The 13,600-nt window shown below is 40.9% G+C and overlaps 2 protein-coding genes across 2 annotated transcripts in view; one reads left to right on the top strand and one right to left on the bottom strand.

Moving 5' to 3' along the window:
• The first annotated feature begins 626 nt into the window (after window positions 1-626).
• ME2 (malic enzyme 2) overlaps window positions 627-13,600 on the top strand; it is a 65,552-nt gene continuing 52,578 nt past the window's right edge. Inside the window, exon 1 of the mRNA XM_032259499.1 lies at window positions 627-861. The gene's annotated coding sequence lies outside the window, so the exon portion shown is untranslated. The remainder of the gene's footprint in view (window positions 862-13,600) is intronic.
• On the bottom strand, window positions 11,354-11,960 carry LOC116537358 (thymosin beta-4). The gene has a single exon (XM_032259500.1). It carries the CDS (start codon window positions 11,885-11,887, stop codon window positions 11,753-11,755), a length of 135 nt encoding a protein of 44 aa, XP_032115391.1. The 5' UTR covers window positions 11,888-11,960; the 3' UTR covers window positions 11,354-11,752.

Genomic DNA, 13,600 nt, shown 5'->3' on the forward strand with positions numbered 1-13,600 from the left:
TAATAAATGACCCTGCAATCTGGCATACTTTTGTCTTGTGGTAACTTTCTACGCTCCGGTCAAATACAACACAGGTGATTGGTAAATTCCCCGCAGGCCAATAACCGTGCCAGCAGCCATGAGGACTGGCGAAGAATTCTGCAGAAGAGTAAGTCCTACGCACACAAAACAGCTCGGAAACTGAAAGCGTAGCTGAAGTGCGGAAGCCTCGGATTTCCTGAGTCCTCTTCCTCCTTCCTTTGCTGCCTCCTGCCCTCCGTCCTCCCCCTTCCTCTGTGGTTCAGACAGGACGACCCCAACTCCCAGCTTTCCTGGCCTCCGAGGGTTCGGAGACTGGGACCCCCGGGCCGCGAGTGCGGGGGGCGGGGGGGGCGCGGTCGGCCAGTCACTGCTTCCTTCAGGGAGCGGCAAAGCTCCTCCTCGTCTGCACTGCACTTTTCATACCCTCAGCATCGCGTCCACGAGGGCGCCCATCCTGCCTCAGCACCGTAACCTCCAGGAGCCGGGCTGAGGGAGGCACGAAAGGGAGGAATCCCGAAGCCAGCAGCTAAGCCTCCAGGCGGAGCCCGCCCCTCCGGCCTATTCCTGCCTCCCATTGGTCCCCGCCCCGCTCCGTCTCCGCCGTGGGCTGCACCCGCCCAGCCCCGCACCCGGCCGGCTCCGCGCGCCCTACCCTCACCCGGCCGCTCTGCAGGCTGCCTCCGCTTGTGGGGCGGCCCGTGCGAGCCTGAGCTGGCGCCGGCTCCGGAAGGCTCGCAGAAGGGGAGGGCCGGGCGGCGCGGGAGCTGAGCATCGCCAGAGCGGGCTGTAGGGCGCGGCCTCTCCGCCAGCAGCACCACCTGTCGCGGCGCGAGACCTCTGGTAAGGCCCGGAGCGGCGGGGCCCGGGCAGGGGTCCGGGAGGGGAGCTGGCGCCGGCCTTCCCCGTCCAGGCTTCCTGCCTCCGCGCGTGCGGCCCGCGCCGGTCCCGGCCTGGCAGTGGGGGCTGGGGGAGGGAAAGAGGCCCGCGGAGTCCGCGCTAAGGGCGGGGGACCGGCTGCCTCGCGGCGACCCCGGTTCCAGCGGCCGCGGCGCGATTTCCCGGTTCCTCCGCCCGCCGGTGCCGGAGCGCGCCCCATCCGCCCGGGAGCGAGGCCCTGGGCTTCCCAAACGCCGGCATCTCTTTCTTGCTGCTTCTGCCCCCTGCACAGTAGGACTTTTGTGGCTGGAAACCCCTGTGGTACGTTTCCTGTATTCATCTGGGCCGAGTTGGCGGCAGGAGTTAGGCTGTGTGTGTGGCTCCTCCCTTTGAAAAAAGACTTGCTGCGGGCTGGAGAGATGTAAGATTGGACCGGTTCCATCCATTCAAATGAAATGCCATCTGTGGACGGGGATTGGCAGGTGTTTCTTACACGCTGGCGATAACTGTTTCTGCGTGTGGTATTACCTAAGGTGGGCCTAGGTTTCGACTTTCTTTTTTGGTTCCGGAGATAATTCTAGAAAACATATGTTGCTTGTGGTGAGAAGCGTGATCAAATTACAACCCTCAACGGAAGTACTTCCTTACAAAAACGTTTTATCATCTCCTTTCTGTGGATTTATCTTCCTAATGCTTGTGGCCATCACCTCTAAGCAAAGCGGTTAATAGCATTGCTATTTCTGTTAGTGTTGCAATTGATAATGATAACAATAGAAGCACATATTAATTGCTAGTGACAGGCAGAGCGCTGGTTTCTACACGGATTATCTCAAAATAACCCTTTAAGGTTGGATACTGTTACTGTTTCCAGTTTACAAACTAGGAATCTAAGGTTTAGGACTGTTAAGTAACTTGCCCAAGACCACAGTTTTTTAAAGTGACAAAGCCTAGATTCAAACTCAAGTGGTCTAACTTCATAGCTGCATCCTGCACCCCCACTCCCACATGTTGTTAAGCTATGATATATCCGTAATTTTGATTATCAATTTACAGATATTCTGTCAGTTAGATGAAAGAAACAGTTTTTTTTTTTTTTTTTTTTTTTTTTTTAAGTACCTATAAGCTGGACGCTGTGGCTGTGATCTGTAATCCCAGCACTTTGGGAGGCCAACGCGGTGGATCACCTGAGGTCAGCTAATTTTTGTATTTTTAATAGGGACAGGGTTTCACCATGTTGGCCAGGCTGGTCTCGAACTCCTGACCTCAAATGATCTACCCACCTTGACCTTCCAGAGTGCTGGGATTACAGGCCTGAGCGACAGCACCCGGCTCCTAATAAGACTTTTATCATGCATTAGTAGGAAATGTTGGGCTAGGCTTCTGTAGAAATATTCTCCTGAGAATAATGTATTGCTGCTTAATAGCTATTCCTGAGAAGAACTGCTTATGGGTGACACCCTTAGAGGGTGTTTATGTTTTTGTCTTTTAATATATTTGTGAAAATACAAAATATTCATAAAGAAAAAAACACATTTACTAATTGGAAACTTCTTTTGTAAAATTAAAAACTTCCAGCCATATTTGTATAATTTGTATATTAAGTTTAAAATCCTGATTTATTTTGGTGAATTTCTGACAAACTAGACATATTTTATTTTCTTTAAGATGGAGTTTTTCTCTTGTTGCCCAGGCTGGAGTGCAACGGTGATCTCGGCTCACTGCAACCTCCGCCTCCCACGTTCAAGCTATTCTCCTGTTTCAGCCTCCTGAGTAGCTGGGACCACAGGGCCTGCCACCACGCCTTCCTAATTTTTTGTATTTTTAGTAGAGATGGGGTTTTACCCTGTTTGTCAGGCTGGCCTCGAACTCTTGACCTCAAGTGATTTACCTGCTTTGGCCTCCCAAAGTGTTGGGATTACCAGCATGAGCCACTGTGTCCTCCAAACTAGCCATATTTTAAAACACAAATAACGTTAAAACCTATATTTACTAAGGATTAATGTTAGAGGACAAAATTCACACCAAATAAAAGTTATATTGACTTTATAAGAAGATAACTTTTATTAGAAGTTAACTATTTTATTCAAAGCTACCATTTTGATTTTATGGCTGCATATTATACCTCCTTTGATCAATATGTACAAATTTCAAAAGTGATGAAAAATATATTGATTCTGTATATACTTGTTGAGGATGACATTTGATGTTGCCTGTATCTTTATGCCATCCAAATGCTCATTCTTGACCTAGCAATTTGATTTAAAATTTTTTTTTTTTTGAGACAGAGTTTAGCTTTTATTGCCCAGGCTGGAGTGCAATGGTGCTGATCCTGGCTCACAGTAACCTCCACCTCCTGGGTTCAAGCAATTTTCCTGCCTCAGCTTTCTGAGTAGCTAGGATCATAGGCATGTGCCACCAGGCCCAGCTAATTTTGTATTTTTAGTAGCGACAACGGCGTTTTTCCATGTTGGTCAGGCTGGTCTCGAACTCCCAACCTCGAATCTGCCCACCTTGGCTTCCCAAAGTGCTAGGCTACAGGCGTGAGCCACCGGGCCTGGCGGATGTGTAATATTTTAAATAAATGTTAATCATCATTATCCTTATAGCCTCTTATGTTAATTTCATCATTAAAAGATGTTGATGCAGAAACTAGCAGGCATTTAGAAGGCGCCTTGTGACCATCTTAGTTTATAACTACTAATAGTAATGCTTATGATAGCTAGCATTTCTAGAGCACCTAGAGGGCACTGTGATAAGCATCTTAAAATGGATTATCTAATTTAAATCTTAAGCCTATTAAATAGGTTTTGTGGTTTAACATTCCCATTTGACTGATGAGAAAACTGCAAATTAGGAAGGTTATGACTTACTCAGCATCACAGAGCTAGCAAATGGCAAAGCCAGGATTTATTTTGTTTTGTTTTCATTTTTGTTTTTGTCACAGGGTCTCAGTCTTACCTAGGTTGGAGTGCAGTGGTACTGTCATGGCTCACTGCAACCTCAACCTCCCATGCTCAAGCCATTCTTCTGCCTTAGCCTCCGAAGTAGCTGGGACTGCAAGCAGGTGCCACTACCCCAGGCTAATTTTTAAACTTTTTGTTGAGTTGTGGTTTTGCCATGTTGCCCAGGCTGATTGGGAACTCTTGAGCTCAAGCAACCTGCCCTCCTTGGCCTCCCAAAGTGCTGGGGATTACAGGTCTTAGCAACAGGATTTAAATCCAGGAAGTTTGACTCCAGAACTCACCCTTTGACCATTCTGCTGTACTATTTGATATTGGTTTTATTAAGCAAACTTTCAAGTCAATTAGTCAAGCTTTTTATGGTGATGCTAGTATAAAACTCTAAAGGCTTGATACTATTAATAATATGTATATGTCAACATTACTACACAGGATTCTGCAAGTTTCCCCTTCACCACTTCATTGGTGAGAAAAACGAGACATCTAAGTCAATGGTTTCCAGACTTTTGGACTTCAAGGACAAGTAAAAAACTGTGTGTGTTGGGGGCAATTGGGACCAGACATAAGATCTCCAATTTTTAATTCTGTCAAGGTTAAGAACTGTCTTAAAAAACTATTGCCATCTGGTTGGATGCGGTGGTTCATGCCTGTAACCCCAGCACTTTGGGAGGCAGAGGTGGGTGGATCACTTGAGGTCAGGAGTTCAGGACCAGCCTGGCCAATGTGGTGAAACCTTGTGTCTACTAAAAATACAAAAAGGTAGCCAGGCATGGTGGCGGGCACCTGTAGTCTCAGCTACTCAGGAGGCTGAGGCAGGAGAATTGCTTGAACCCGGGAGGTAGAAGTTGCAGTTAGCCGAGATTGCATCATTATACTCCAACTTTTTAACATAGTTCTTCAAAATTAGAATCCCCACCTCCTTTTAGTTCCTGTTTTTACTTCACTCACCGTTATAGTTCTCCTTCTATCATCTGTCACAGAGGCTGGAGCTATGATTATACAACTGCACTCCAGCCTGAGATACTGTCTCTAAAAAAAAAATAAATAAAACTTTTTTAAATGGCAATTTTTAAAACCAAACTTTTTGTTTTTTGCCACTTAGCAGAGTGTCAACCATCCCAGTTTTGTTAATAGTACTTTTGTCACCATGTTGGGGATTCTGGGGAGAAAGCTACTGGAGGGGTGTGTGTCTGTGTGTCTGTATGTGTATATATACATATGTCTATATGTATATATATGTATCTGTATGTATATATACGTATACATATAGATGTATGTATACATACATACAGAGACAGAGTTTTGCTCTTTTTGCCCAGGCTGGAGTGCAATGGCGCGATCTCAGCTCACCACAACCTCCACCTCCTGGGTTTAAGTGATTCTCCTGCCTCAGCCTTCCCAGTAGCTGGGATTATAGGCATGTGCCACCACACCCAGCTAATTTTGTATTTTTAGTAGAGATGGTGTTTCTCAGTGTTGGTCAGGCTGGTCTTGAACTCCCGGCCTCAGGTGATCAACCCACCTCAGCCTCCCAAAGTGCTGGGATTACAGGCCGGAGCCACCGTGCCTGGCCGGAATATATATTATTAACACTGTGCTGCTATAATTAAGATTATTAATAATATACTGATTAATAATTTTTGAAAGTGTAGAAACTTGATGTACATAGAATTTGTACTTGTAGAGCCAACTGCTGGTACTTTCTGCAGTACATTAATAAACGGAAATAAAGTGACAAGGACCTTTTATGAATCATAATCCTGGAAAGATGTGTCAAAGTTAAATTTGAGTAACCTGAAATTTTAAAATAGCCTGAAAAATCTTGCTATTTAAAGAAATCCAATGAGGAATTATCTTATAAAGTAAATTATCTCTCTTAAAAATAAAATCAATGGAGTTTGCTCAAAGCAGGCTCTACCACTGTTTGTTATTCTAGATTGTACATATTTAATAGATATTCTTTATTAGATGCAGATAATGAAAATAATTCATAAGTACACAGTGCTGGTTACATACATGTATATCTACTATACACCCACACAAATTTAAAATTAAAAAAAAAAAAAAAAAAAACTTGGGAAGCCTATACAAATATGTGTCTATTTTTTAATTTTAAATTGAGAAAGGATAAGTTAGATTTTTTTTTTTTTTTCTGAGGTGGAGTCTTGCTCTGTTGTCCAGGCTGGAGTGCAGTGAGACAATCTTAGCTCACTGTAACCTCCACCTCCCAGGTTCAAGCGATTCTTATTCCTCAGCCTTCTGAGTAGCTGAGATTACAGGCACGCACCGCCCTACCCAGCTAATTTTTTTATTTTTAGTACAAATGGGGTTTCACCATGTTGGCCAGGCTGGTGTGGAACTCCTGACCTCAAGTGATCCACTTGCCTCGGCCTCCCAAAGTGGTGGGATTACAGTTGAGAGCCACTGCACCTGACCAAGATCTTTTTCTTGGTTTTGTTCATGCATATAGTTCTTTTAAAAAGCACAAAAGAGAGCTTTGTTTAGGACTTTATAACTTACTGGTAATAGAATATTAAAAGAATATTACGTGGCGGTGATTTACTAGATTCTGTTGAAGGCTTTAGCTGTTTAAAGAAAACCAAATCTGGCTGGATGCAGTAGCTCATGCCTATAATCCGAGCACTTTGGGAGGCCAAGGCTGACGGATCACTTCAGGCCAGGAGTTCGAGACCAGCCTGGACAACATAGAGAGACCCCGTCTCTACCAAAAATACGAAAAATTAGCCGGGTGTGGTGGTGTGTGCCTATAGTCCCAGCTACTCAGGAAGCTGAGGCAGGAGAATTGCTTGAATCCAGAAGAGGCTCCAGCCTGAATGATAGTGAGACTCTCAATAAAAAAGGAAACAAAATAAAACCAAATCTGATGGTGTTAAGTTTCATCGCAGCTAAAATGACACAGATTCCTGTAGAGTTAAGTAGGAATATGAGAGCAGTACTAACCATAGGACTCATTCCTCCCTGGCGTGTGGTAGGTACTCAATAGTTGACTAAATAATTATAACATAGGTTTAAACTGAATAAGCTTCCAGTTTAAGATGATTGGTTAGTCACATATTGGAATCTCCCTTTCCTTCTCTAAAAACATAGAGATGGTAAGTAAAATTGAAAGAACACAGAGCCAAGTTTGAAAGCAAGAGAGAAATCTCCACATGCAGGAATGAAGAAAAAACCTATAGCATTGAGCTGAATTGAAAACAAATGTTCCATGGATAGATGGGGAACAAATACAGTATATAAATACTTCTTAGGGTGTCCAGGGTGTATTGCTTGCCAGGAGATGGAAACTGGGTTCCTAAGCCCTGTTCAACATTCAGAACCAAAATTAGACATATTTTGGGAAGCTGAGAACTGGGGAAACACTTTTCTCTCCATAAATGAAGACTGGGAGATCTGTATCCTCACTGGGGTTGAGAGGAGAGTTAAACCATCCATCCCACACCGTAAATAGAATCCTAAGCCTTCAACTTGTTTGAATTTGGCTTTGGAATTCTACCTAAGGTATGTAACCATCTAACATATAAACTAATGCAGAAACTGGTTTTAGCCTATAAATCCTCTAGATCTCATATAGAGGCAAACTTAGTTCTGTCTCCAAAGGTTGATTTCCACAACACACAACATGTATGGGACCACCATCAAAGATTGCTCTTATTTTTTAAAAAGTGAGCTTATAGACAAAAATTATGCTATGAAAGAGACTAAAAATTTATATTCAAGCACTAAAGACATTAGAAAAGATTTTTAAAATAAATATTTAATGGAGCCAGAATTTGAAGTTATGAATCATGAACTGATGACTGTAAAACAGAACCAAGTAGAAATGTAGACATAAAATAATTGAAGTGAAAAAATTGAATATCAGAAGTAGATAACTAAAAAGCTGTATAAGAAGTTAGTTGGTGGATAAATTGCTTTATTAAGAAATGAGGCAGGATGTAGTAGCTCATGCCTGTAATCACAACAGTTTGGGAGGTTGAGTCTGGAAGATCATTTGAGCCCAGGAGTTGGAGACAAGCCTGGGCAACATGGTGAAACTCTTTCTCTACAAAACTACAAAAATTAGTTGGGTGTGTGCCTGTCATCTCAGCTACTTGGGAGGCTGAGGTGGGAGGATTGCTTGAGCCAGTGAGGTCGAGGCTGCAGTGAACTGTGATCATGCCACTGCACTCTAGCCTGGGCAATGGAACAAGACCCTGTCTCAAAGAAATGAAATGAAATTTTGTCTTGAAAAATAGGATTTACAAAGGAATGGGAGGGAATACATTAATGTAACAGGAACAACATACTCAAAGGCTCAGAGACTGAAAAGTTTGGAACAGGAAGGAGAAAACAAATAAGAACCCTCCCTGCACTATCAGTAATAAGCTGAGTGATATTGGATATGTCTATTTCTAACTCTGAGCTTTAGGGTTTTTATTTTTCATTTAAATTGAGATATTTAAACTAGGTGATGTCTAAGACTCGTGATAACTATAATTGTGATTCAAGGAAAATCTAAGTATGTAAATACACTAATTAGACTAAAGCACTATTTAGTTTAAGGTTTATATACTTGGTAATATATATACTCTAATGCTTTAGGAAGGAAGCTTTATAAAGGGTACCAGGGTCATGATGATGTATTAAATAGTATGATATTGTACTAAATATATTGATTTTCCTGATTCTGTCACAGAGCTTCTGAAACACTTGGATTTCCTGATGATAGGAGTGTCTTAAAAAAATTTTTTTAAACTGATGTATAATAGATGTACATAGTTTCAGGGTACATGTGATAATTTAATAGTCATATCATTTCTAAAGGTCAAGTCAGTATATTTTGGATAGCCATCACTTTAAATATCTGTATTTATGCTAGAAACATTCCAGTTCTTCTTTTTTAGCTATTTTAAAATGTACTATAGATTATTATAAACTATAGTCACCTTACTGATCTATCTAACGTTAGGTTTTATTTCTTCTATCAAGCTGCATATTTGTATCCATTAATCCCCTCCCCCTCATGATAGGAGTGTTTTTTGTCATAATGATCCCCTTTTGATCACACCTGAGTGTATGCTAGTCACCTGAGGTGAGTTAGGTTACGGCCCCTAGGCAGCCTCAGGATAGATAGAGCTGGTCACTAGAAAGTCCAAGGGAGTGTAGAGGGTTAGAACTTTAGCCATATCCATGAGCTTTGGGGAATGGGGTGCTGGACGTTAAGGTCTATAAAACTCTTGAACAGCAAGATTTGATGAGCTTTTGGGTTGCTGAATGCACGGTGCTGGGAGAGTGGCCTGTCCAGAGAGGGCATGGAAGCCCTGCATCCACTTGTTCCCAATACCTTGCCCTCTACATGTCTCTATCTGGCTCTTTATCTGTATCCTTTATAATTAAGGGGGATCTTTTTGAAGATATATTAGAATTAAGCAATTTACTGTGGACCATAAGTCTTTTTTTTTTTTTTTTTTTTTTTTTTCTGAGACGGAGTTTCGCTCTTGTTACCCAGGCTGGAGTGCAATGGCGCGATCTCGGCTCACCGCAACCTCCGCCTCCTGGGTTCAGGCAGTTCTGCCTCAGCCTCCTGAGTAGCTGGGATTACAGGCACGCACCACCATGCCCAGCTAATTTTTTTTTGTACTTCCAGTAGAGACGGGGTTTCACCGTGTTGACCAGGATGGTCTCGATCTCTCGACCTCGTGATCCACCCACCTCGGCCTCCCAAAGTGCTGGGATTACAGGCTTGAGCCACCGCGCCCGGCGTAACCATAAGTCTTAAAATGGCCATGGTTAAAGACTTGATAAGAGTTAATAATAATAATGATACAATTGACAAGGAAATTTGGTTATTTCTGTGACATACAACAGTTTAACGTTAGAATTATGATTGACAACATATACCAACACATATCAGATTTCAAGGAATTTCATGCAGTTTTGGAACACATATTCACGTGTTCATGTTAATGGGACTCTGGGAAATGATTAAACATTATTTCTCATTTGGCAATGCTTCCCATAATTTAACATGCCCAATAAGTCTAGTATGTTTTGCTTGGACTTCCACGGGTGCTTCTGGAATGTCCAAGAGTTAGTTTAAGGTCAAAAAGACATAACTTAAATTTGAAATTTGATTTGGGGAAGCCTGTTAATTATGTCAAAGGTTTAAAACGTTTGATCAAAAATAATATCAAAGGTCACTGTGATGAAATGAAATAAGATTCATTTAGTCACAGTGATAATTAAAAGATTTCAGAAATCAAGAGTCCTCACTCTTTGATAGAAAAGCAACCCCGTTTTCCCAAAAAAATTCCAAAGACATAATAAAGACATCATGATGCAAACAGAATATTTATTTCTTCTCCTGTTTTACAACTTACTCAAAAGGTAAACTACAGTCTTGTTATTTTTTATTAATACTACACAAAAATCTAGTTCAGAGGAGAAAACCAAATTCAGTATATTATTATTTTCTTTTTTTGTACTCTTTGTAGAGACAAGGTCGCATTATGTTGCTCAGGCTGGTCTCGAACTCCTGAGCTCAAGCGATCCACCTGTCTCGGCCTCCCAAAATGCTGGGATTCCAGGCATGCACCACTGTGCGCGGCCTCAATGTTATTATTAAAGTGAATTTTAATAAAACCTTATAAACAAATTCATTCTCAGTCAGCTTCAACCACACAAGATAAGATTTGCGTAAATTTTTCACAACCACTTGCAAAATTATTTAAGGTTTTTTTCTTCCCTAATTTGTTTTATCCATGTAGTTTTATCTATTTCATTTTTTCCCTTGATTATGAAACCTTTAAATAACCTCTAAACTAGACAGAATTACTTTTTTAAACAAATAACACATCTTTTGTCTTTCTTAAAACCTTCCTCACCAAAAAGCATCCTGCCTTTCTTGTATAAGAATTGTTTTTCTTTACATCTAGTTGTTTTAATTATACATGTGTTACAATTTTGACTCTTATTAATTTCCAGTATAAAACTTAGTAGGAAGCAATTTTAAGTGTTATGTACCACGTACAGAGCCCTAGACAGAGCTAGTAAGACTAGATCTGGAGGACCCAACCACTTCCAGCATGGCCAGGAGGCACTTGGGCTTGGCTTTGCCTGCAGCTGGTGGCCCAGGTACTGAAGATAAACATATGTACCTGGGCCTCACCATGGTCACTTGTGTAGACTACAAAATTTAAAGGCTCAAAATCGAAAACATAAGCTCAGACAAATCAAACAAATATTAAAAATATCTTAGGAGCAATAGTTTGGTGACCTTAAAACATGAAGAAACAGTATAAATTTGACCAGTAGACTCAAGGCAAAAATGTCTGAATTATATTTAATACTGACAATTTGGAAGATATTCATATTTTATTTTACCAACAGTCTTTAAACTAGCTTTATTTTAAAGAGAGAGAATTTAAGCTTTCGAGGAAGGTTAATCTGAATTACCAGACTACAAGGTGGAGTGAACTTCTTTTTTTTTTTTTTTTTTTTTAAGTTTTTAAACTTTTTATTTGCATATTAAAAAAATTGTGCATTCCAATAATTAAAATCATTTGAACAAAAAAAATGGCACTCTGATTAAACTGCATTACAGCCTGCAGGATACCTTGGGCCAGCTTGGTTTTACTCTAGATTTCACATTCGTCCCACCCCACTTCTTCCTTCACCAACATGCAAGTTCTTTCCTTCCCTGCCAGCCAGACAGACAGATGGGAGAGGCAGGCGCGGCCTTCGTTGTCAGTAGTTCTTTGATGTGAAAGGGGCAGCACAGTCATTTAAACTTGATCCAACCTCTTTGCATCTTACAAAGTTAAACAGCTAAAAGAAGTAAAATAAGAAGGCAATGCTTGTGGAATGTACAGTGCATATTGGCGGTGCACGACTCATTACGATTCGCCTGCTTGCTTCTCCTGTTCAATCGTTTCTTTGGAAGGCAGTGGATTTTTCTCTTGCGTTTCTGTCTTCTTCAGTTTCGACTTATCGAATTTCTCGATCTCAGCCATATCGGGTTTGTCAGACATGGTTGCGGAGGAAAAGCGGAGCGAGGCGCACGGACGAGCGAAGTCTGGTCTGCGCAGTGGCCACCACCGAGTTCGTGAACTTCTTTATAAATCCCACAGGGGATCCAGAGCCACTGCACCCAGCCTGTACTCATAATTCTTTATAGTTTCTTTACTTTAAAAAAAAATGTTAATATCTTTAATCTGTTTGGAATTTATGTTTTGCCAACTATAATGGCAAATCCTTCTACCTCTTTTTCAAAAATTTCTTGGATTTTCTGACATTTGCTCTTTCAACTATATGATTAAGCTGAGTCTAAAGCTCCATAAATTTCAAGGGTGCAGTGAGCTATGATTGTGCCACTGCACTCCAGCCTGGGCTCAGAATGAGACCTTGTCTCTAAAAGAAAAAAAAAAAAAAAAAGGCTCTGTAAATATTCTTAGAATTTTTATTGGAATTGCCTTAGGATTGTAGATTGTGGATTGTTTGAGGGGAACTGATATTTTTACTGTTGACTATTCCCATCCAGAAATGGATATTTCTGTCCATATATTTAGGACTCCTTTATGTCTATTAGTTCTCTGTTGGTATATTCCTAGGTATTTTATAATTTGTATTAGTTTTGTAAGTAGAATTTTTCATCCTATTATATATCTTAATTTATTATTGCTGATATACTCAGCTACTTTGCCGAAGTCGTCTTATTTGTTCTAGTGTTTTTTTCAGTTGATTGTCTCAGATTTTCTAGATGATGGTTATATCATCTGCAGCTTTAGACCTGTGCTATAAATGGATCAAAAATAATGCTGCTTTTTTATTCTAAGAAAAACAATTCAGTGGAGTAATGACGTGAAAAGTATAGTAAAAATTACCCTTTAAATTTGCTTGAATACTTGAACTCAATACTTCTTATAAAATAATAAGCCAATTAATTTATTCCCTAAGCACCTAAGCCAATAGGCCTTTTTCATGGAAAGTCCCAGAGGTAACTTTCCAGGTTCAAAGTACCATAGACGTGAGTGGCATTTTTTTTAAATGGCACAGATGTAGTCCTGCATAATCCCCCAAGGAATTCACACCCGTAAATAGGCTAAGATAGCAGAAGACTCTTGTTGCCATAGACAAGTGAAGGATTAAAGCTCACGCCTGTAATCCCAGCACTTTGTGAGGCCAAAGGGTACAGATCACAAGGTCAGGAGATTGAGATCATCCTGGCCAACATGGTGAAACCCTGTCTGTACTAAAAATAACAAAAATTAGCTGGGCATGGTGATGCGCATCTGAAGTCCCAGCCACTCAGGAGGCTGAGGTAGGAGAATCACTTGAACCCAGGAGGTGGAGGTTGCAATGAGCCGAGATCGTGCCACTGTGCTCCAGCATGGTGACAGAGCGAGACTCCATCTCAATAATAAGCATGAATATACAGAATAATAGTAATAAAGACTATATACAGAATAATAGTAATAAAGACTATATATATGGACTATTTATAGCATTTTGAACTTAAAGCATCAAGATGGTAGCATAAATTAATTTCTAGAAGGATAACCTGAACACTTATTTTTCATCATGGTTATTTTTGCTATTCTCTCTCATGACTGTGATAATAGAAATGCAGCAATGAAAAAGGATGAGGATAATGATGTAGCACCTGCTTAATGAATAATAAGACCATTCAGATGAGTAAAATACATAATTTCAATAAATTGTGTTACCTTTCCCCTGAAAACACT

The sequence above is a fragment of the Sapajus apella genome, unplaced genomic scaffold (genome assembly GCF_009761245.1).
Source record: "Sapajus apella isolate SASKATOON/1434 unplaced genomic scaffold, GSC_monkey_1.0 scaffold109, whole genome shotgun sequence".
Lineage (NCBI taxonomy): Eukaryota > Metazoa > Chordata > Mammalia > Primates > Cebidae > Sapajus > Sapajus apella.